General features: G+C 45.3%; 1 protein-coding gene across 1 annotated transcript; it reads right to left on the bottom strand.

Moving 5' to 3' along the window:
• Positions 1 to 2046: 2046 nt before the first annotated feature.
• LOC147972128 (uncharacterized) lies at positions 2047 to 3872 on the bottom strand. Its single transcript, XM_087524237.1, has 2 exons — positions 3811 to 3872; positions 2047 to 2668 (listed from the first exon to the last, which is right to left on the bottom strand). The coding sequence occupies exons 1-2, from the start codon at positions 3870 to 3872 to the stop codon at positions 2047 to 2049; spliced, it is 684 nt and encodes a 227-aa protein (XP_087380363.1).
• Positions 3873 to 25789: the final 21917 nt, after the last annotated feature.

Genomic DNA, 25789 nt, shown 5'->3' with positions numbered 1-25789 from the left:
AGGGAGACTGTTATGTGTGAAACGCCACAGGAAATGTTGGATTTTTTGGCTGGCAGGGTAAAGACCAGATCTCTTTCCATTCCCATCCATAGTGGCTAGGTTCAGAGGCCCCCATTCAAGCTAAGTCGCGCTCCTACACATACAGCTTGTAGGCCGATTTTACTGAGAACTGGCCCTTACTGTCATGGAACTATGCATAGAAGTCCTCAAAATCCTCCCGGATTGGGGTTGCTAGTATAACTGTGGCGTCTTCCTCCCAAAAAATGTCCTTTATCAGGTCCTCATCCCAAGTGTGTATGTCAGGGTCAACAAGCTCACTCACTTTGGTTAGGAGGCAGTTTCCCCGAGGAGTTTTTGGCATCCTATGCCCTTCCCGATTCAGCCATGGGTCTGTCCATATGTTGATTGAGCTTCCATCCCCCACTCTATAGACCAGGCCATCCCTGAGCAGCGCCACCCCCTTTAGAATACTTCTCCACGTATATGAGATCCCCGGATGTGCCGTTGCCTCAAGGATGGAAGTGTTAGGGAAGTATCTAGCTTTCAGAACTTTGGCACAGAGTGACTCCGGGGTTGTTAGCATTCGCCAAGCTTGGCATGCCAGCATAGCAAGATTGAAGCCATAGATATCCCGGAACCCCATCCCCCATCCTTCTTTGGCTTGGTGAGCAGTTCCCAGCTGAGCTAGTGCACGGTCAAAGTCTTTTCCTGCTTTGCCCACCAGAAGCGGCATATCATGGCTCCAATCTCATCGCAAAGAGTTTTAGTCAGGTCAAAACAAGATATTGCAAAGGTCGGTATCGCTTGTGCACACACTTTAATCAAGACATCTTTCCCCATCTTAGACAGTAACCTCTCCTGCTATCCTTGTATCTTTTGCCAGATTTAGTCCTTCAGATATTCAAAGACTTGTTTCCGGGCTTGGCCCACATATACTGGGAGACCGAGATATCTCTCCGACTTGGCTTCAGCCCGGATATTCAATCTGTCCAGAACCTCTCTTCTCTGATTCTGTCTAGTATTCTTGCTAAACATAACCGAGGATTTGTCAAAGTTCACAACCTGCCCCGAGCAAACCTCATAAAGTTGTAGGATATTTTGCAGAGACGCAGCACTCTCACTTGAAGCTTTAATGAGCACTAGTGAGTCGTCCGCAAATAATAGATGGTTGAAGCTCGGTGCAACATTGCAAATATGAATCCCTCTCAAAGAGCCATCCACCTCTGCCGTGTTGAGTAAACTAGAGAAACTCTCCGCACAAATGAGGAATAAATACGGAGAGAGTGGATCTCCTTGTCTGAACCCCCGATGCGGTATAATCGTGTCCGTGTACTCCCCATTAACCTTAATTTTGTAGGAGACTGATGTCACACACATCATTATCCTGCTAATCCATAGCTCGTTAAACCCCAATTTCCTCATCATCTTCTCCAAGAAGTGCCATTCCACTCGGTCATAGGCCTTGCTCATGTCCAACTTGACAACCGCATATCCTTCCTTGCCTTTTCTTCTATGCATATAGTGTGTGCATTCATAGGCTAAGAGGATGTTGTCTGTGATCAAGCGCCCTGGAATGAAGGCACTTTGGTTAGGTGAGATCACATGTGGTAGGATTTGTTTGAGACGGTTTGCAAGAACCTTTGAGATTAATTTGTACACCACATTGCACAAGCTGATTGGGCACAGATCTTTCATACTCTCCGGGTTTTTTGTCTTTGGGATTAACACTACGCAAGTCTCGTTCCATCCCTCCGGCATTGGTCCACCATGTAAAATGGCCAAGACCACTTCCACTATTTTGTCTCCCACAACATCCCAACATTTCATGTAAAAGATGGATGGCATCCCGTCAGGTACGGGGGCCTTGAGGTCACCAATGCTTTGTAGAGCCTCAAACACTTCCTGACGTGTGTACTCTTTCATTAGTAACTCATTCATGGCTGGTCTGACTCTAGGATGGACACAAGCCAACAATTCCTCTTGTCGGGTAGCTGCATGGGAGGTAAACAGATTCATAAAGCAATTAGTAACCACTTCCTTCATCTCCTACTCCTTCTCCACTACTCTCCCATCCTTCCTTTTTAGTCTCCTAATTCTATTTCTTCGCCTCCTTTCAGACGCGGCTGCATGGAAGAACTTCGTGTTGCGGTCTCCTCCCTTCATCCAATTCACATGAGCCCTTTGCTTCCAATATGTTTCCAGTTGTTCTTCCAGCCGGCCCAACTTGAACCGCAGCATCTGCTCACGCCTCACTTGGTCCGGACTGATTTCCTTCCTTCTCTCCTTTTCTAGATCCTTCTTGAGCTGGTGTATGCGTTTCTCCAAATCCCCCAATACATTTTTACTCCAGTCAACCAGCTCCCTCATAACTCCTTTAACTGCCCCTGCTACCTTCTTCCCTTTGGCTTCCGTCTCCTTCTCCCACGCCGTCTTCACCAGTTCCCTGCAACCTTCCTCTTCCAACCACCCCGCCTCAAAACATGGATTATGAGTATAGTTTGCATTCCGTCTAACAGCTGCTGCACCTGCAGTATCAATGATGATTGGGCGATGGTCTGAATGGCGAGGGTCACCATTGACCACCCGATAGGCAGGGAACCGGGCGCACCAGCCTTGTGTAGCAACAACATGGTCTAGTCTTTCTTTGATGTACTTCTCCGCTGTGTGACTATTATTCCTCCACGTAAAAGCATCACCAGCAAACCCCAGATCACCTAACTCACAATATTCAAACGCCTCCTTAAAGTTATCCAGACATCTCTGGCTCCTCGGCACACCCCCCTCTTTCTCCCAGGCATGTAAAACCTCGTTAAAATCCCCCCCCACACAGCCATAGCTTATTGTTTTGGTTCCTCAAAGTTCTCAATAGCTTCCAGGTTCTTCCTTTCTCTTCCATCTTCGGCTCCCCATATATCCCCGTAAACCTCCACATGAAACCATCATCTTCTGTAATCTCCGCATCTATGTGATATTTTGACATGAATCCTACCACCCGCAGGTCCACTTCCTTCTTCCAAAACAGAGCTAAACCTCCTCCTTGTCCTTCGCTACCTTTCGCTACCATGCACGTCATGTTCATCTTCCACCTTAACCATTCCAGTCTGCGTTGCTCCATCCTTGTTTCAGACAAGAATAGAACGTCGGGGTCCTCCCTCTTCTGGAGTTCCAGAAGACCCCGAATTGTCGGGCCGTTCCCCAACCCCCGACAATTCCAGCAGATAAGCCTCATTGGTTCTCGCAGGGCTGTTCCGACAGCCCCACGTCATTATTATCCTGCCCTGCCTTCCCCACATCTTGTACTCCGTCACCACGACTCTTCTTTGGGTTCCCATACTCCTCCACTTCCATGGCATCTGCCCCTCTCTTCTTCTCCAAGCTTACACCTTGTGCCCCCTTATTGTTTTCATCCCTAAGGATCCTCTTAAATCCCCCCTCCCCTTCGATATCTCCTCCTTAGGATTCTGCTCCACTCCCCCACCCCCTACGACCACTTCTTTTCCTTAGGATTCTTCTCCACGTAACTGGTCGTTGGATGGGCACAAGAATGGCCATCCGATCTACTCATCCACGTGTGTAACCTTCCTTTCAAGACGAGTGGGGTTTCAAAAACATTTATAACAATAGCAGTCCGATCTACCATCACAACTAGTTGAGGACCTTTGCAACAACTACCTTGTTGCGCTTAGAGCATCTACAGGCGGATCTCTCAAACCCGCCTCATACGCCCGGGCGGGCCGCCCGGTCACTGGCCGGTCACGATTTTTTAACCTAGATGGGCCCCTCAAACGGCCCTCAAACGCCTGGGCTGACCTGCACCCCATATCCAGCCCAAATATGGGGCGGATATGGGGGCGCCCGGGCACGCCCGCCATGTCAGACCCGACAACCCGACCCCACCCCAAATTGCGCCAAATCCACCCCGTAGACCAGCCGGACCCACTTGATATTTCCTCTCTTCTTCCTCCTCCGCGCTGTTTGTCTCGCGCTCCGTCGCCGCGCCCACTCCGCAGCCGTTCCCGGACTCTCCGCAGCCAACTCCGAAAGAGCGCTCCCGTCCTCGCCGCGGGGGACGTCGTCGTCGGCCCGAACGCCACCGTGGTACATCCGGCAACTCACCGGCTCCGCATTGCACTTGATGTGTTCGACACATTAACCAACCGGAATTATTGTGATTTTGTTAGGTAAATGATGGATTCCGATGCTTTGTCGAATGAGGAGTACGGACAGACGGAGCTTGACCAAATGATTCAAGATGAGTTCTTCGATTCATCGGACTTTGTGGCAGTTGATGACATGTTGTGTTATTCTGCACAATATGATTGTCGAGGATGAGGGTGATGGTGTAGCCCAAACCCATGATTTCGAAGCACCCGGAGAACAAGTTGAAATCCCGGAAAATCAAGATGCGGCTCAGCTTATGAACTTTCTGCAGATGCATCAGAATCTTTGAGATCAGCAGGTGCACACACAGCTACTCAATGATCTTGTGGAGCACATGTGGATCCCCAATGGAAACCAAGGAGGCAATGATTGAGTTTGGCACTTAAAATAAATTTTATGTAAGCGCTATCTATACTTGATACCAACAATTGCTATTTACGTGTGACATTGTGTTGCATGATCGATGTGCATGGATTTGAGAGTCCGGATTTGAGATATGTGGATGCCCAGAAGGAAATATGAGAGCCCATCCGGATGTGTCCGCAGGCGTTCCCGCTAGCGTTTGAGGGGCTGGATTTGCCAAGTTCGGTTGTAGATGCTCTTAGGGGGTTTACAACAAGGCCCTTGTTGCAAAGGTCCGCCGAGACAACAGGCCACGCACCTAGGCGCCTCCACTCGCCGGAGTTGCTGCTCCTCCTCCGCCTCAGCCCTGCGACCAACTGCCAGCTCCACTCTAGCACAACGACGACCTCTCACGCCGGGCGCTCCTTCGGCGTTTTTTGCAACTGGAGCTATATTTCTGAAACTTGCCTCATGTTGCAAAGTCTGGCCGCTCACTCCCTAATATGAGGTGCTCCTCCGACACTTTCTGCAACTCGGACTATGTTTCTAAAACCGAACCCTTTTGCGAAAAAAAGACCTTCATCATCGAACCATTTTTAATCTTTGTGAAACAAGACATCTATTGCATAAACCTTTTGAATAAGACCCATGTTGCACGAAAAATAATCTTCACCACCAAATTGGTTTTTTCTCTCTGTGATACTAGTCTTGTGTTGAAGAAATCTACTGAAACAAGACCCTTGTTACAGAAAAGAAAACTAGCTATCGGACTGACTTGTGGCCAGCGTGAGTGATGTCTACTACACAATTTTATTCTCGTAGACTCGTGTTGGGCCTCCAAGCGCAGAGTTTTGTAGGACAGTAGCAATTTCCTCTCAAGTGGATGACCTAAGGTTTATCGATCTATGGGAGGCGTAGGATGAAGATGGTCTCTCTCAAACAACTCTGCAACCAAATAACAAAGAGTCTCTTGTGCCCCCAACACACCAAATACAATGGTAAATTGTATAGGTGCACTAGTTCAGTGAAGAGATGGTGATACAAGTGTAATATGGATATTAGATATAGGTTTTTGTTAAGAACAATAAAAAATAGCAAGGTGGCAAGTAACAAAAATGAGCACAAACGGTATTGCAATGCTTGAAAATGAGGCATCACTACAAAAAAAAAAGACACATCTGTGACATTTTGCGCCGAACGGAATTTTATTCTATCATGCTTATGACACTTCTATGACGATAATTGTGACAAAACCCGGTATCATCATAGATGTGGTGGGGTCCTACTTCTATGACAAAAAATCATGACAAAAAATGGGCTTTTCACTTGGGTGGGCCGGAGACGCAGTTGCATGACATTCTTTGGGCCATCCATGACGGAAAAACCATGGTAGAAGCGAGGGCGAGGAAAATATCATGGAGTTCCCGATTACGGTGGGTGGTCGGGGCCGAGCGATGCGCGTTTCTCTCATACATACGCACGTGTGTGTGAGGCGTTGCGCTCTAACTGAACCCGAGCGAGGCGTTGGACTCTAACTGAACCCGAGCGGTTGCACTGTAGGCTACGCGTTACTGAACCCGAGCGATCGATCGATCCCTTGTTGTTAACTGAACCCGAGTTATTCCTTTGCTACTGCTGCTAACTGAAGCCGATCGAACACTGTTGCCTCCTTCCCTTGATGAACAGTGAGCGTTGTTGGGGGGGGGGTTGGATGAACAGTTCCCGGTGGGGGTTGGATGAACAGGACCCCATGGTAGTAGAGGCCGTTGCCGCTGGATGAACAGGACCCCGATCGATCAAGCCGGTGGACGGATAGGACCCGGTGGAGGGCTGGATGAACAGGACCCCGTGGAGGGCTGGTTGAACAGTAGCCGATGGAGGGCTGGATGAACCGTAGCCCGTGGAGGGGTGGTTGAACAAGACCCTGATATGTCTCCAACGTATCTATAATTTTTGATTGTTCCATGCTATTATATTATCTGTTTTGGATGTTAATGGGCTTTATTTTACACTTTTATATTATTTTTGGGACTAACCTATTAACCCAAGGCCCAGTGCAAATTGCTGTTTTTTTGCCTATTTCAGTGTTTCGCAGAAAAGGAATATCAAACAGAGTCCAAACGGAATGAAACCTTTGGGAGCGTTGATTTTTGGAACGAACGTGATCCAGAGGACTTGGAGTGGACGTCAACCAACCAACGAGGTGGCCACGAGGCAGGGGGTGCCTACCCCCTGGGCGCGCCCTCCACCCTCGTGGGCCCCTCGTTGCTCCACCGACCTACTTCTTCCTCCTATATATATATATATCCATATACCTCGAGAACATCCAGGAGCACCCCGAAACCATATATCCATATATATCCGCAACCTTCTATACCCAAGAGATCCCATCTTGGGGCCTTTTCCGAAGGTTCGCCGGAGGGGGCATTGATCACGGAGGGCCTCTACATCAACTCCATGGCCCCTCCCATGATGTGTGAGTAGTTTACTTCAGACCTTCGGGTCCATAGCTAGTAGCTAGATGGCTTATTCTCTCTCTTTGGATCTCAATACAAAGTTCTCCTCGATTCTCTTGGAAATCTATTCGATGCAATCTTCTTTTGCAGTGTGTTTGTCGAGATCCGATGAATTGTGGATTTATGATCAAGATTATCTATGAACAATATTTGAATCTTCTCAAAATCCTTTTATGTATGATTGGTTTATCTTTGCAAGTCTCTTTGAATTATCAGTTTGGTTTGGCCCACTAGATTGATCTTTCTTGCAATGGGATAAGTGCTTAGCTTTGGGTTCAATCTTGCGGTGCTCGATCCCAGTGACAGAAAGGGAAATGACACGTATTCTATTGTTGCCATCGAGGATAAAAAGATGGGGTTTACATCATATTGCATGAGTTTATCCCTCTACATCATGTCATCTTGCTTAAGGCATTACTCTACTCTTTTGAACTTAAGACTCTACATGCATGCTGGATAGCGGTCGATGTGTGGAGTAATAGTAGTAGATGCAGGCATGAGTCGGTCTACTTGTCACGGAAGTGATGCCTATATACATGATCATACCTAGATATACTCATAACTGTGCTCAATTCTATCAATTGCTCGATAGTAATTTGTTCACCCACCGTAATACTTATGCTATCTTGAGAGAAGCCACTAGTGAAACCTATGGCCCCGGGTCTATTTTCCATCATACAAATTTCCAATTGATTTTATTTTGCAATCTTTACTTTCAATTTAGATCATAAAAATACCAAAAATATTTATCTTATTATTATTATCTCTATCAGATCTCACTCTTGCAAGTGGCCGTGAAGGGATTGACAACCCCTTTATCGCGTTGGTTGCGAGGTTCCTATTTGTTTGTGTAGGTACGAGGTGACTCGTGTGTGGTCTCTGATACATCCATTTTGCATCATGCTTTTATATCGATATTTATTGCATCATGGGTTGTTATTACACATTATGTCACAATACCTATGCCTATTCTCTCTTATTTTACAAGGTTTACATAAAGAGGGAGAATGCCGGCAGCTGGAATTCTGGGCTGGAAAAGGAGCAAATATTAGAGACCTATTCCGCACAACTCCAAAAGTCCTGAAACTCCACGAAAGTATCTTTTGGAAATAATAAAAAATACTGCGCGAAGAAAATAGCAGAGGGGGCTCACACCCTGGCCACGAGGGTGGGGGGCGCGCCCTACCCCCCTGGGCGCGCCCCCTGCCTCGTGGGCCCCCTGGTGGCCCTCCGATGCCCATCTTCTGCTATATTAGGTCTTTCGTCCGAGAAAAAAATCATAAGCAAGCTTTCGGGACGAGACTCCGCCGCCACGAGGCGGAACCTTGGCGGAACCAATCTTGGGCTCTAGCGGAGCTGTTCTGCCAGGGAAACTTCCCTCAGGGAGGGGGAAATCATCACCATCGCCATCACCAACGATCCTCTCATCGGGAGGGGGTCAATCTCCATCAACATCTTCACTAGCACCATCTCATCTCAAACCCTAGTTCATCTCTTGTATCCAATCTTTGTATCCAAACCTCAGATTGGTACCTGTGGGTTGCTAGTAGTGTTGATTACTCCTTGTAGTTGATGCTAGTTGGTTTACTTGGTGGAATATTATATGTTCAGATCCATTATGCATATTAATACCCCTTTGATTATGAACATGAATATGCTTTGTGAGTAGTTATGTTTGTTCCTGAGGACATGGGAGAAGTCTTGCTATTAGTAGTCATGTGAATTTGGTATTCGTTCGATATTTTGATGAGATGTATGTTGTTATCCCTCTAGTGGTGTCATGTGAACGTAGACTACATGACACTTCACCATTGTTTGGGCCTAGAGGGAGGCATTGGGAAGTAATAAGTAGATTATGGGTTGCCAGAGTGACTGAAGCTTAAACCCTGGTTTATGCGTTGCTTCGTAAGGGGCTGATTTGGATCCATATGTTTCATGCTATGGTTAGGTTTACCTTAATACTTCTGTTGTAGTTGCGTATGCTTGCAATGGCGGTTAATCATAAGTGGGATGCTTGTCCAAGTAAGGACAATACTAATACGTCTCCGTCGTATCTATAATTTTTGATTGTTCCATGCTAATATTCTACAACTTTCATATACTTTTGGCAACTTTTTATACTATTTTTTGGTACTAACATATTGATCCAGTGCCCAGTGCCAGTTCCTGTTTGTTGCATGTTTTTTGTTTCGCAGAATATCCATATCAAACGGAGTCCAAACGGAATAAAAACTGACGGAGATTTTTTTGGAACATATATGATTTTTGGGAAGAAAAATTCACGTGAGACGATGCTCAAGGGGCCCACGAGGCAGGGGCGCGCCCCAGGGGGGTAGGCGCGCCCCTGACCCTCGTGGCCACCCTGTAAGGCGGTTGATGCCCTTCTTTCGCCGCAAGAAAGCTAATTTCTGGATAAAGATCGTGTTAAAATTTCAGCCCAATCAGAGTTACGGATCTCCAGGAATATAAGAAACGGTGAAAGGCAAGAATCTGGGAACGCAGAAACAGAGAGAGATAGATCCAATCTTGGAGGGGCTCTCGCCCCTCCCACGCCATGGAGACCAAGGACCAGAGGGGAAACCCTTCTCCCATCTAGGGAGGAGGTCAAGGAAGAAGAAGAAGGAGGGGGGCTCTCTCCCCCTTGCTTCCGGAGGCGCCGGAGTGCCACCGGGGGCCATCATCATCACCGCAACCTTCACCAACAACTTCACCGCCATCATCACCAACTCTTCCCCCCTCTATGCAGTGGTGTAACCTCTCTTACCCACTGTAATCTCTACTTAAACATGGTGCTCGACGTTATATATTATTTCCCAATGATGTATGGCTATCCTATGATGTATGGCTATCCTATGATGTTTGAGTAGGTCTGTTTTGTCCTATGGGCTATTTGATGATCAAGATTGGTTTGAGTTGCATGTTTTATTATTGGTTCTGTCCTATGGTGCTCTCGTGTCGTGCAAGCGTGAGGGATCCCCGCTGTAGGGTGTTGCAATACGTTCATGATTCGCTTATAGTGGGTTGCGTGAGTGACTGAAACACAAACCCGAGTAAGGGGGTTGTTGTGTATGGGATAAAGAGGACTTGATGCTTTAATGCTATGGTTGGGTTTTACCTTAATGATCTTTAGTAGTTGCGGATGCTTGCTAGAGTTCCAATCATAAGTGCATATGATCCAAGTAAAGAAAGTATGTTAGCTTATGCCTCTCCCTCATATAAAATTGCAATGATGATTACGGGTCTAGTTATCAATTGCCTAGGGACAAATAACTTTCTCGTAACAACAAGCTCTTTACTAAACCTAACTTAGCTGTGTCTTTATCTAAACAGCCCATACTTTTTATTTACTTGCTCTTTATTATCTTGCAAACCTATCCAACAACACCTACAAAGTACTTCTAGTTTCATACTTGTTCTAGGTAAAGCGAATGTCAAGCGTGCGTAGAGTTGTATCGGTGGTCGATAGAACTTGAGGGAATATTTGTTCTGCCTTTAGCTCCTCATTGGGTTCGACACTCTTACTTATCGAAAACTGTTGCGATCCCCTATACTTGTGGGTTATCAAGACCTTTTTCTGGTGCCGTTGCCGGGGAGCAATAGCGTGGGATGAATATTCTCGTGTGTGCTTGTTTGCTTTATCACTAAGTAATTTTTATTTGCTGTTCTTAGTTGTTCTTTATCTTTAGTTATGGATATGGAACACGAAATACCAAAAAAAGTAGGTGTACTTTCTGCTCATGGAGATGGGGAACCTCCTAAAACCCTCGATGCTGGTTATGTGAAAGATATTATGTACTACTTTAATAATCCTGAGAAAACCCCATTCAATTATGTAATGGGAGTAACGTTGGATCAACGTGAATACTTTAGGGATTACCACTTGACACAAAAAGGGAAACTATTATGGGATCAAATTCATATATTGAATTGGTATGCTAGGCAACTATGCTTGAGATATGATTATACTTGTTGCTCTAGGATGAAGGCTCCATACCTTCCCTTTTTATGTGAATTTAATGATAATAAAACCTTAGCTTCTTATGCTAATGGTATATATGATTACTATGATGTGGAACAAATAGAAGAATTTGTTGCTTTTATGGTTGCTTATGAAATTGAATATATGTTTAAAGAGTTTGAAGATTTTGATGTTTCGGTTTATAGACCTAAAAATTTAGCTATCCTTAAATATTGCTATGAGAATTATGAATACAATTCCGATATTAATGCACTTATTGAGAAAGTCTCCACGGTCCAAGAAGAGACTAATATTTTGCAGGAATCTATGGAAGAAGAAGTTGATGAAACTGTGAGCTCATTGGATGAAACAGATGAGGAGGAGAGCGAAGAACAAAAGGAGAAAGAGCGGATTGATCACCCATGCCCACCTTCTAATGAGAGTAACTCTTCAACTCATATATTGTTTAATTCCCCTTCATGCTTACCGAAGGATGAATGCTATGATGATTGCTATGATCCCGTTGATTCTTTTGAAATATCCCTTTTTAATGATGCTTGCTATGCTTGTGGCCAAGATGCCAATATGAATTATGCTTGTGGAGATGAACTTGCTATAGTTCCTTATGTTGAACATGAAATTGTTGCTATTGCACCCACGGATGATAGTCCTATTATCTTTTTGAATTCTTCCAACTACACTATATCAGAGAAGTTTACCCTTATTAAGGATTATATTGATGGGTTGCCTTATACCGTTGCACATGATGATTTTGATGAATATAATATGCATGTGCTCGCTGCTCCTACTTGCAATTATTATGAGAGATGAACTACATCTCCACCTCTCTATGTTTCCCACATGATAAAATTGCAAGAAACTGTTTATACTATGCATTGGCCTTTATTTTGTGTGCATGAATTGTTCTTTTATGACATGCCGATGCATAGGAAGAGATTTAGACTTCGCTGTTGCATGATATATGTTACTTTGTGCTCACTACTAAATTACAAATCATTGTTAATTAAAATTGGCTTTGATATACCTTGGGATTCGGGTGGATTCATTACTTGAGCACTATATGCCTAGCTTAATGGTTTTAAAGAAAGCGCTGCCAGGGAGACAACCCGGAAGTTTTAGAGAGTCATTTATTTCTGTTGAGTGCTTTCATATAGTTTAAAAACAACAAAAATAAAGAGGGGAACCCAAAACTTTTTCAAAAAGGAAAGTGAAAGTGAGAAAGACAAGCATTGTTGAAGTGGGAGAGCTCCTTGAACTTTGTTCATGCTCACGGCAACTTTGTGAATCTTGATTACAGAAACTTTTCAACAAAAATAATTATACCCTTGTACAATTCCATTGTATTATAAAAATAATGTGCCAATATTTGCCTTTAGGATGTTTACATTTGTTTGATGGTTTGTACGGTGCAGGATAGAAACGTTGTCTGTAGTGCGCGATTTTACATTTTTAGCTGGAACGTCAAATGGTTCTGATTCTTCTTGCACTGTATTCCTATACAAATTGTTTATTTTTCCTAATTTTTGTAGAATTTTTCAAGTATCAGAAGTATGGTGAATGTTCAGATTGTTACAGACTGTTCTGTTTTAGACAGATTCTGTTTTTGATGCATAGTTTGCTTGTTTTGATGAAACTAACGATTTATATTAGTGGATTAAGACATGGAAAAGTTATATTAAAGTAGACACAATGCAAAAAAAAATATGAATTGGTTTGCAATAGTACTTAGAGTAGTGATTTGCTTTATTATACTAACGGATCTTACCGAGTTTTCTGTTGAAGTTTTGTGTGGATGAAGTGTTCGATGATGGAGAAGGTCTCGATGTGAGAAGAAGGAAGAGAGGCAAGAGCTCAAGCTTGGGGATGCCAGAGTCACCCCAAGTAAATATTCAAGTAGACTCAAGTGTCTAAGCTTGGGGATGCCCCGGAAGGCATCCCCTCTTTCTTCAACAAGTATCGGTATGTTTTCGGATTCGTTTCGTTCATGCGATATGTGCAATCTTGGAGCGTATTTTGCATTTTGTTTTCATTTTTATTTTATGCACCATGCTGGTATGAGATAGTCCTTGGTTGATTTATAGAATGCTCATTGCACTTCACTTATATCTTTTGATTACGGCTTTATAGAATGCTTCATGTGCTTCGCTTATATCATTTGAAGTTTGGATTGCCTGTTTCTCTTTACATAGAAAACCGCCATTTGTAGAATGCTCTTTTGCTTCACTTATATTTGTTAGAGCACGGGCATATCTTTTGTAGAAAGAATTAAACTCTCTTGCTTCACTTATATCTATTTAGAGAGATGACAGGAACTGGTCATTCACATGGTTAGTCATAAAATCCTACATAAAACTTGTAGATCACTGAATATGATATGTTTGATTCCTTGCAATAGTTCTGCGATACAAAGATGGTGATATTAGAGTCATGCTAGTGGGTAGTTGTGGATTAGTAGAAATACTTGTATTGAGGTTTGTGATTCCCGTAGCGTGCACGTATGGTGAACCGTTATGTAACGAACTCGGAGCATGATTTATTTATTGATTGTCCTCCTTATGAGTGGCGGTCGGGGACGAGCGATGGTCTTTTCCTACCAATCTATCCCCCTAGGAGCATGCGCGTAGTACTTTGTTTCGATAGCTAATAGACTTTTGCAATAAGTATGTGAGTTCTTTATGACTAATGTTGAGTCCATGGATTATACGCACTCTCACCCTTCCACCATTGCTAGCCTCTCTAGTACCGCGCAACTTTCACCGGTACCATAAATCCACCATATAGCTTCCTCAAAACAGCCACCATACCTACCTATCATGGCATTCCCATAGCCATTCCGAGATATATTGCCATGCAACTTCCATCATCATACACATGACTTGAGCATTCATTGTCATATTGCTTTGCATGATCGTAAGATAGCTAGCATGATGTTTTCATGGCTTATCCGTTTTTTTGATGTCATTGCTACGCTAGATCAGTTTGAGCTTTCATACACTTATAGCTCTAGTGCATCCGTTGCATGGCAATCCCTACTCACTCACATTGATATCTATTGATGGGCATCTCCATAGCCCGTTGATACGCCTAGTTGATGTGAGACTATCTTCTCCTTCTGTCTCCTCCACAACCACCATTCTATTCCACATATAGTGCTATGTCCATGGCTCACGCTCATGTATTGCGTGAAAGTTGAAAAGGTTTGAGAACGTCAAAAGTATGAAACAATTGCTTGGCTTGTCATCGGGGTTGTGCATGATGTGAATATTTTGTGTGGTGAAGATGGAGCATAGCCAGACTATATGATTTTCTAGGGATAACTTTCTTTGGCCATGTTATTTTGAAAACACATGATTGCTTTATTAGTAGGCTTGAAGTATTATTGTTTTTATGTCAAATGATAGACTATTGCTTTGAATCACTCGTATCTTAATATTCATGCCATGATTTGATATGTGATCAAGATTATGCTAGGTAGCATTCCACATAAAAAATATCTTTTTTATCATTTACCTACTCGAGGACGAGCAGGAAGTAAGCTTGGGGATGCTGATACGTCTCCGTCGTATCTATAATTTTTGATTGTTCCATGCCAATATTCTACAACTTTCATATACTTTTGGCAACTTTTTATACTATTTTTTGGGACTAACATATTGATCCAGTGCCTAGTGCCAGTTCCTGTTTGTTGTATGTTTTTTGTTTCGCAGAATATCCATATCAAACGGAGTCCAAACGGAATAGAAACTGACAGAGATTTTTTTTGGAATATATATGATTTTTGGGAAGAAAAATCCACACGAGACGATGCTCGAGGGGCCCACGAGGCAGGGAGCGCGCCCCTGACCCTCGTGGCCACCACATATGGCGGTTGATGCCCTTCTTTCGCCGCAAGAAAGCTAATTTCCAGATAAAGATCGTGTTAAAATTTCAGCCCAATCGGAGTTACGGATCTCCGGGAATATAAGAAACGGTGAAAGGGAAGAATCTGGGAACGCAGAAACAGAGAGAGACAGAGAGACAGATCCAATCTCGGAGGAGCTCTCGCCCCTCCCACGCCATGGATACCAAGTACCAGAGGGGAAACTATCGTGGAATTGTCATGGCAGATGTCCTCTTGCAAGGACTTGATCGTGGAGCCATCGCAACTAGGAAGCTTAAAGGGGTTAATCGGGACAAAGGACACGCGAGGTTTATACTAGTTCAGCCCCTTACGGTGAAGGAAGGCCTACGTCTAGTTAGGTTTGGTATTGCTTGAGGTTCCGATGGCCAGGGAGCGAGATACGCTATGCCCGGTTCTCGATTGGTTGTTTCTTGCCTAAGCTGCCAGCGGGCCGTCCCCTTATATACACGGGTCGATGCCCTACAGCTTACAGAGTCCCGGCCGGCTCATAAACAGTGTCCGGCTCGGTGACTAGTTACTTCTACCTTACAATACAAGTCACACCCTCATGGCGGTTTATCACCATGAGCTATAAATCGCCTGTGGGCCTTTAGACCCTTTACTGAACCACCATCTTCACGTCTTGGTCTTGGGCTTCAGATGGGCTTCTTTTAGTACAACCCAGCCCCTCCTGGGCGGCTTACGTAAATAGTTATATCCCCAACATTAGGCCCCAGATTGATTTGAACCGGTTCATGTCAATCTTTGAAAACCTTATGAACTGGCCTTTAGTCTTCTGTCTTGTGTGAAAATTGTAACCCGCCGTGACATCATCATCTGGATCCGGGTTAAATCATCATGACGTCATCTTTAATAAAACTTATATTTTAATTCGTCATATCCTCAACGAATCTCTGCCTTTACTGACCCTCCCGAAAATCGAGGCGTCGGGGCCGCTGGATAATGATGTCTTTGGTCTCCTCGTTTCTCACGCCATCTCGGTCAGTCTTTCCTTATAAATAGGGCGACCTAGATCATCCATTCTTCCCTCTTTTAGTCGTCTCCTTCCTCTTGCTCCCTTTTCTGCGACCCGAGCTCCGCCGCCGGCGCCGCCGTCGAGCTCCTTGTCTTCACCAACTCAGGCCGCTGCATCGACCTGAATCTGACCAGAGAAACGCGACGAACCTCTGCCGCAGCTCCGCATCTGTAAGTCCCTTTTCCTTTCTGTCTTAGATCTGCATTATAGTGTTCATCGAGTTCGCCGGTGTTCATCGCCACCCACGGCGAACCCTTGATGTATTTCATCTCCAATGACCTGTTCAGATCGTTAAATGACATAGAGCTGCTGCGGTGACTGTTTCATGCTTATCTCGAACACAAACAGATCTCTTTTCTTTGTTTAGAGGCTTCCTTTGAGTGCACAAACTTCCCTGTACTGTTTTTTAGGTCTAGAAATTTTTCCTTTCCAGAGCATCGTTTGATCCAAAGTAATATTTGCAATTTGTGAAACCTGTTTGCTCCACACTTAGCCAAAAACTGCGTTTGTTGATTCTGTTTCAGCCATAGTAGTTTGCATAACCAGTTTAAGATAACACCGGCTGTCAGCACCGCTTGCTTCTGGTGACTTAAGAAAACCTTAATCATCTTAATACCTGCAGCTGTTAAACATTATCATATAGTTACCTGTACGTCATTAGGCCCCTTCTTAAGCCGCCATCGTAAATAACCCAATAACGCTTATTCTCCGGGTTATAATAAACCGGAAAATTTCCTTTATCTTGTTGTAGGCTTTCAATTTACACAATGGCACCCAAAGCTGTTAAACCTCTGATTACCTGCAACTGGATCCCATCCATTGTTACAGAGAGCAAACTGTCCGAGTTTGTAAAGTCTGGCCATCTGCCCAAGAAGGACGTCATGTCTTATCGTGCTCCTGACCCGTCTGAAGAGAAACCTCAACCCAAGGAAAGGGAGGTGATCATTTTCACCGATCACATGAGCCGGGGATTTGCTCCTCCCGGTTCAAAATTCTTTAGAGACATTTTGCACTTCTTTGACTTAAGACCTCAAGACATCGGGCCCAACTCCATGTCAAATATCTGCAACTTTCAAGTTTTCTGTGAGGTCTACCTTTGAGAAGAACCCAGCCTACTTTTGTTCAGGGAATTGTTCTATTTGAACTGGCAGAATGAACGGGCCAACTGGCCCAGTCTGGAACTTGGTGGCATATCAATTGAAAGGCGGAGAGACTGCATGTTCCCTTATGCTGAATTGCCGAGTCATCCAAAGGACTGGAACCAGACATGGTTCTACTGCCAAGATACCTCTCCGGCTGGTGAAAATCCACTGCCCGGCTTCCGCGCATTGCATCTTGAACCTACTCACCCGCTGCCGGATAAGTTGACAGCTATTGAACGCCTGCCACTCACCCCCAAAATCAAGAGGATTAAAGCTCTTTTAGGGAACGGCTTAGATGGCATTGACCTGGTCCGAGTCTGGGTTGCTTGGAGAATAATTCCGTTAAGCCGCCGCCCCGGCTTAATGTGTAATTATTCAGGCGAGAAAGATGACCCTCAGTGTCATAGCCCTGACGACTTACCAGACGACGTAGTGGAAGCTACAACTCAGTCCTTGTTGAAGGAGGGCACAGTGAATAGTAACGCCTTCGGCTTACTACCTTTTTGCCAGAAGAACCCGGCCCCTACAGTAAGTTTCCAGCCGTCGGGTTATGTTTTATCATGTTAGGCTGTATTCTTATGCATAACCAGTTATAACCTTTTACAGGCAAATGATAACTTATGGAACATGCAATATGATCATGAGGCGGCCAAGAAAGCCAGGGCGGCCAAGAGAGTCGAAAAGAAAACCACCAAGCCCACCACCTCAAGGAAAAGGAAGCCAAGCGCCTCTGAGCTGTTTCAGCTTGATGATACTGATGATAACGAGGAAGAGGTAACCTTTGAATTTCCCTTTCTCCTTTATTTCTACCTTACTGATGCTAACCTTCTTTCAGGAAGACACGGGCAACAGCCAACCCGTCGAGGAAGAGGTAATTGTAATCTCCTCCGACTCCGAGCTTCAGCCGCATCAGAAAATTCGAAGAGTAACCCAGAAAGTAAGATTTTCACATCCTTTGGCTTACCAAGATCCTGACTTTCTTTTGAAGCGACAGATTTATGAGAGCCGGAGGCAGACCCGGACCAGCAAAGACGCGGAACTCTCCTCCGGCTTACCTGATGTGACCAGGAAACGCCAGGCTGAGGTTATCTCCGATTTACACCTTCTTTTTCCTTTGGCGGGCTTCATTTGTTAGCCTCTCAATTATTCTGACTCCAACTATCAGGATATTTCACCTTCCTCCGGTGAGTCTATGCAGTCCAACATGCCAGCCTTCAAAACTGCTCTCGGGTAATATAAACTTGTTGTACCTTATGCCTTATTTTACTCATATTTGTTGTATTTAACCTGTCTACCTTTTCCACAGTGTGCAAGTAAAGCCCAGCAAAAGGGCAAAAAAGAATAAGCCGCCCCAAGAGCCGGTTGTGACTGAACCAGAGCTGGGCACAGCTGCTCCTGACGCCTCTGCTCACGAGCCGCCGCCTCAACCATCTCATGATGTTCCTATCTCTTCCTCTGACCCGCCTACTGAGCAAACCTTCAACGATTCTGGTAACCCGGAGGCTCCTAGCCCCGCCAAGACAAATGATCAGGAAGTTGAGATTCTCAAGACTCAGTTTGTTGAGCCGGCACAGCCATCTGTCCTTGCCAAGTGTTCTAAAGAGGAATTGGTAGAACACCGAAAGGCCAAGCTGGACGTCACTGACTATACTCATTTGAGTATTGGAGAGATCGTCTCCGGCTATATCAATCAAGTACAAAGTAGCCGTGACCTGGAAATTGACATGGTGAAGCAGATACAACAAAAATCTGAGGTATGACTTATGCTTGCTTACTTTCAATCATACTTACTGTACCAGCCCCCAAGTCTATTGCTTATGAATAAATATGCTGTAGACTTAGAAAAATTGTGGGAGCTGCTTGCCCGGTTTAAAGAAAAATATTTGAACCGGATGTAACATAATACCTTTAACTTGCGATATACATTTGCCCCCAAGTGCCAAAAATATTTGCTTGCAAGGTATTTGGGACTTAATATCCAGGACCGGCTTAATAATTTAGAAAGCTTCGGTATACATTAGCCCCCAAGTGTCAAGTATCTTTGCCTGAAAGTGCTTGGGACTTAATATTATTTACCGTAATTTTGACTACTATCCGGTGCAATGCAGGCCACCATAAGTAAATTTGAATCGGAGATTGCTGACTTGAAGAATCGCCTGGTAGCCCAGGAAAGTGAAATTGAAAAGGCCCACTCCAAATTTGAATTCAGCGTCTCTGAACAAGAGAAGCTGAAGCAAAATTTTGAATCAGAGAAGAAAATTTGGGCTGATGAAAAGGCCGCACTGGTGACCCGGGCCGAGACAGCAGAGGCATCGCTTGCGGAAGCAACGACCGAACTGTCTGACCTAAAGCGCCAGATATCTCGAATGGTCTCAGCAATCTTTGGCGAGTGACTTACTCAAACCTTAAACACTGCAAAACTCCTTGAATGACCATTTCAGTTGTCTCCTCTGACTCACCTTATGCTTGAATAACGCAGGCCCCAGGAGCACAAATCTCAAGCAGAACATGGTGATCAAGCTGAAGGCGGTTTATACTCTGGTGGAACAACTCTACATCGGGTCACAATGTGCTCTGGCCCTTGTGGCTTTATCAAATGATGTTCCCTATCTCCTGCAAGATGTGCTGAAGCGGCTTGCTGTGCTACCTCAGCGAATCCAAGAGTTAAGACGAGCATCTGCAAGAGCCGGAGCTATAGCCGCATTGAGCCGGGCCAAGGCGTGGCTTCTAGAACTAGACCCCGCTGATATTGCTCTTGGGTATCCAAGTTTAAAGGAAGATGGCACCGTGTTTAATGATAAAGACTTCACCGCCTGTGTGAAGGATATACGTCCGGTGGCTACTCTTATTGGGAACGATACTGACCTCACTAAGTGTCAGCCGGGTTATGACAAGGAGAATCGGAGAATCCCCACGCCACATTATGATGATGTCAGCTTGATCCCTCCAACCCGTAAGAACACCTTTGCTCCTGAAGTCGATCCAACCAGTTTAATAGATGATGAAGCTGAGTTTGAAGCCTTGAAGTGGCATTGACTGGGCCTCATCATCCTTCCAGGACAAAGCAGCCGGCGGAGAGACAGAGAATGATAACCCAAAGGCTTCAAATCAACCCCAAGAGTAGCTTGTTAGGCGCCACCTGCTTATGTCATTGTAGAAAACAATGCCGCATCATTCAGACTCGGGGAGTCTTGTAACAAAGTAAAAGATACCTTGAGTTTTGCTATGCCTTTGTGCATGCTTATGGCCCTTAATAGTTGCATAAGCCGCCGCCACTATTCTCTTTGTAGTTTGTATGAATCTGTTATGTCTTTTGCAAAAATACCTTGCATTGCCCTGTGATGATTACAGCTGCTTTTCCGGCTTATATAAACCAACCCCCGAGGGTAAGTTTAACTCCTGAAAATTGGCACATACAAGTTCACCTGGTACTTAACAACCTGATGTAACCAATATTAATCCTGGAAGATTGTAATGTATTGTATTTTCAAGAAGGTCACAAGATATGCAATGTTGACATTTGTAAAATATGATGAACAAAATTCAAGGGTCTCTGATTCAAATACGATCAGTGAACCGTTCCAAAGGGGTTGAGCTAAGATTCGGAGACGATCTGTTAGCCCCCAGTGGCTGTGGCGATGCCGATCAAGTGGGTATCGACAGCTATGTTCTCTTTGGTTCGAATACGACCTATGTTTGAATAGGAAGCCCCCAAGTGACCATAAGAGTTGTTTAATGACGCTGATTTGAATACGATCCATGTCAGACCCAAAAGGGGTTAAGCTATGATTCAAATATGATCAAGAAGCCCCCAAGTGGGTTTGGCAGTATGCCGATCAAGTGGGTATCGACAGCTATGTTCTCTTTGGTTCGAATACGACCTATGTTTGAACAGGAAGCCCCCAAGTGATCACGGCTAGATTCAGATATGATCATAAACCGGACCAAAGGAAAGCCGGATTCAGATATGATCCGCTTCTCCTTGGTTATCTCCACCACCTAACAAAGAAAACACATAAACCTTTTTGGGAGTGGCAAAAAAGGACAGAGGTCCTGCTTTATTGATTTATGTAATATACATAGTATAAGTATATACACATTAGAGCTGATGGCTCAAGTATAATAAGGCCGAAGATGAGCGATATTCCACGGCCGACGGGTCTCCTCCTCCGACTTACGTGAGTCTTTGTATTCCGGAACGTCGATAAGGTAGTATGACCCATTGTTGAGATTCTTGCTGACCACAAAAGGTCCTTCCCAAGGAGGGGATAGCTTATGCATGTCAGATTAATCCTAGATGAGTCGGAGCACTAAATCGCCTTCCTGAAAGGTTCTGGACTTAACCTGGCGGCTGTGGTAGCGGCGCAAGTCTTGCTGGTAAATCGCCGAGCGGGCTATTGCCAAGTCTCGCTCTTCATCCAACAGGTCAAGTGCATCTTGCCGAGATTTTTCATTGTCTTCCTCAACATAAGCCGCTACACGGGGTGAATCAAGACGGATGTCACTTGGCAGGACCGCCTCTGCTCCATACACCATAAAGAAAGGCGTGTAACCCGTAAATCTGTTAGGTGTAGTATTGATGCTCCAGAGTACAGAAGGTAACTCCTCCACCCAACACCCCGGCATCCGCTATAAGGGGACCAAGAGCCGGGGCTTGATACCCTTCAAGATTTCTTGATTAGCTCGTTCTGCTTGACCATTTGATTGAGGGTGAGCTACAGCTGAAACGTCAAGCCGGATATGCTCTCGTTGACAGAACTCTTCCATAGCTCCTTTGGAAAGGTTAGTACCATTATCAGTTATGATGCTGTGTGGAAAACCAAAGCGAAAAACCACCTTTTTCATAAACTGGACTGCTGTGGCTGCATCACACTTACTGACTGGCTCCGCCTCCACCCACTTTGTAAACTTGTCAACCGCCACCAAGAGGCGAGTCTTTTTATCCTTAGACCTTTTGAAAGGCCCGACCATATCAAGCCCCCAGACTGCAAATGGCCAGGTAATTGGAATCATCCTTAATTCTTGAGCCGGCACATGGGCTCATCGTGAGAATTTCTGACATCCGTCACATTTACTGACCAGGTCTTCCGCATCAGCATGAGCCGTCAGCCAATAAAACCCATGACGGAAAGCTTTGGCCACAAGAGATTTTGAGCCGGCGTGATGACCACAATCGCCTTCATGAATCTCACGAAGGATCTCCTGACCCTCTGTAGGTGACACGCAACATTGAATCGCTCCAGTGACGCTGTAATGATGTAACTCGCCATTGACAATTGTCATGGACTTGGACCGCTGGATGATTTGTCTTGCCAAGGTCTCATCTTCAGGCAATTCTCCCCGGGTCATGTAAGCCAAATAAGGCACTGTCCAATCCGAGATAACGTGGAGAGCCGCCACCAGCTATGCCTCCGGGTCTGGTATTGCCAGATCTTCCTCTGTAGGTAACTTAACAGAAGGATTATGCAAAATATCAAGAAAGGTGTTAGGCGGCACCGGCTTACGCTGAGACCCCAGCCGGCTTAAGGCATCAGCCGCCTCATTCTTCCTTCGATCAATGTGTTCCACTACGTAACCCTTGAAATGTCCAGCCACAACATCGACTTCACGACGGTAAGCCGCCATGAGGGGATCTTTAGAGTCCCACTTGCCTGACACCTGTTGAGCTACAAGGTCTGAGTCTCCTAGGCATCTTACCCGGCTCAAGTTCATCTCTTTGGCCATCCGGAGACCATGGAGCAGGGCCTCATACTCAGCTGCATTGTTAGTGCAAGGAAACATAAGCCGGAGCACATAACAAAATTTGTCACCTCGAGGGGAAGTTAACACAACTCCAGCCCCCGAGCCTTCCAACTGTCTGGACCCATCAAAGTGAATAATCCAATAAGTGTTATCGGGCTTCTCCTCAGGTGCCTGTAGCTCTATCCAGTCGTTGATGAAATCCACCAAAGCTTGAGACTTAATGGCAGTACACGGTACGTACTTCAGACCATGAGGCCCGAGCTCGATGGCCCATTTGGCGACTCGTCCTGTAGCCTCTCTATTCTGAATAATGTCTCCCAAAGGGGCAAAACTTACCACAGTGATAGGGTGACCTTGGAAGTATTGCTTCAGCTTCCGGCTTGCAATGAACACTCCGTAAACAAGTTTCTTCCAATGAGTATATCTTTGTTTTGACTCGATGAGTACCTCACTGACATAATAAACCGGCCGTTGAACTGGATGTTCCTTACCGTCCTCCTTGCATTCTACCATAATTGCCACACTAACGGCTCGCGAATTAGCAGTCACATATAACAGCAAAGGCTCTTTGTCAATGGGAGCCGCGAGAACTGGTGGCTCAGATAACTGCCTCTTCAAATCCTCAAAAGCAGCATTAGCAGCATCACTCCAGACAAAGGTGTCTGCCTTCTTCATCAACTGGTACAGCGGTAGGGCTTTCTCACCTAACCGGCTTATAAACCGGCTTAAAGCGGCAACACGACCCGCCAATCGCTGAACATCATTAATACATGCCGGTTTAGCCAAAGAAGTGATTGCCTTAATCTTCTCCAGATTAGCCTCGATGCCCCTGTTTGAGACCAAGAATCCCAGAAGCTTGCCTGCAGGCACACCAAATACACACTTTTCCGGGTTAAGCATCATTTTGTAGACCCGGAGGTTATCAAAGGTCTCTCTGAGATCAGATATCAAGGTTTCCGCCTCTCTGGATTTCACTACTATGTCATCCACATAAGCATGAACATTGCGCCCAATCTGATTGTGGAGACAATTCTGTACACACCGTTGATAAGTCGCCTAGGCACTCTTGAGCCCAAAAGGCATAGACACATAGCAGAAGGCTCCAAATGGGGTGATGAAAGCCGTCTTCTCCTGGTCCTTAACTGCCATCTTGATCTGATGATAACCAGAATAAGCGTCCAAAAAGCTCAAATGCGCACACCCTGCCGTAGCATTAATGATTTGATCAATACGGGGGAGAGCAAAAGGATCAGCCGGACAAGCCTTATTTAAATCCATTTAATCCACACACATCCGCCAGGTTCCGTTTTTCTTGAGTACGAGCACCGGGTTAGCCAACCACTCTGGGTGAAAAACTTCGACAATAAACCCAGCCGCCAAGAGCCGGGCGACCTCTTCTCCTATAGCTTTTCGTCGCTCTTCATTGAATCGCCGCAGAAACTGCCTGACCGGCTTATACTTTGGATCAATATTAAGAGTGTGCTCAGCGAGTCCTCTCGGTACACCCGGCATGTCAGAAGGTTTCCATGCAAAGATGTCCCGGTTCTCATGGATGAACTCGATGAGCGTGCTTTCCTATTTAGGATCCAAGTTGGCACTGATGCTAAATTGCTTAGATGAATCGCCCGTAGTAAAATCAACAAGCTTAGTCTCTACAGCCGATTTAAACTTCATGGCTGGGTCATGCTCCGTAGTTGGCTTCTTGAGAGAAGTCATATCTGCCGGGTCAACGTTATCTTGATAAAATTTGAGCTCCTCTGCTGCACAGACAGACTCGGCATAAGCCGCATCGCCTTCTTCACACTCCAGGGCCACCTTTCGGCTTCCATGCACAGTGATGGTACCCTTGTAACCCGGCATCTTGAGCTGTAGATAAACATAGCACGGCCGTGCCATGAACTTGGCATAGGCTGGCCGCCCGAACAAAGCGTGATATGGACTCTTGATTTTGACCACTTCAAAAGTTAATTTTTCCGCCCTAGAATCATGCTCGTCTCCGAAGGCCACCTCTAGCTCAATCTTACCCATAGGATATGTCGACTTACCAGGCACCACTCCATGGAAAACGGTGTTGGAAGTCTTTAAATTCTTGTCAGTTAAGCCCATGCGCCGAAAGGTCTCATAATAGAGGATGTTGATGCTGCTACCTCCATCCATGAGCACCTTAGTAAATTTATAACCACCAACCTGCGGTGCCACCACTAGGGCTAGTTGACCCGGATTATCAACCCGGGGAGGGTGATCCTCCCTGCTCCAGACAATAGGCTGTTCCGACCACCTCAAGTAATGCGGGACTGCCGGTTCAACAGAATTCACAGCCCTCTTATGAACTTTCTGATCACGTTTACACAAACTTGTGGTGAACACATGATACTGCCCGCTGTTTAATTGTTTTGTATGGCTCTGATAACCCGACTGCTGCTGCTGCTGACCTCCCTGACCAGATTACTGTTGATTATAACCACCCTAGTTTCCTTGAAAACCGGATCTTGAACCACCGCCCGAGCCATGAAAGCCGCCGGCTCCTGAGCCGCCGCCTGGGCCTTGATTGCCATCAAACGTATTAGAATTCTTAAAAGCTTTCATGATTGCGCAATCCTTCCACAAATGAGTCGCTGGTCGTTCTCGGGTGCCGTGTTTCGGGAAGGGCTCATTGAGCAGTTGCTCAAGAGACGGACCTAATCCACCAAAACGGGGTGGCTTCCCTTTGCGCTTCTGGTTATTACCCTGTGCATTGGCCAAAAAATTCCGGGTTACCATCCGCCTTACGCTTATTACCTCCTTGACTCACCGGGTTATGCTGCTGACCCTTTCCATTACCGTTCTTCTTTCCCTTCCCTGTCTTTTCCTCATCAGACGTGGGATCCTTGGTACTATCAGAATCTTCATACTTGACTAAAGCCGCCATCAGCGTCCCCATATCATTGCAATCACGCTTAAGGCGCCCCAGCTTCTGTCTCAAAGGCTCAAAGCGGCAATTCTTCTCCAGCA

Source organism: Triticum urartu, chromosome 5A (assembly GCF_056163025.1).
Source record: "Triticum urartu cultivar PI428250 chromosome 5A, HENAU_Tu73, whole genome shotgun sequence".
Taxonomy (NCBI): domain Eukaryota; kingdom Viridiplantae; phylum Streptophyta; class Magnoliopsida; order Poales; family Poaceae; genus Triticum; species Triticum urartu.
This window is presented reverse-complemented; position numbering and strand designations above follow the sequence as displayed.

Excerpts from the sequence above, each read along its gene's own strand:
- LOC147972128 (XM_087524237.1), bottom strand. The coding sequence starts at position 3,872 with ATGGCGGGCGTGCCCGGGCGCCCCCATATCCGCCCCATATTTGGGCTG. Across the intron at positions 2,669-3,810 it reads GGGCTGGATATGGGGTGCAG|TCACACAGCGGAGAAGTACA; the intron begins GTCAGCCCAGGC and ends GAGGAATAATAG.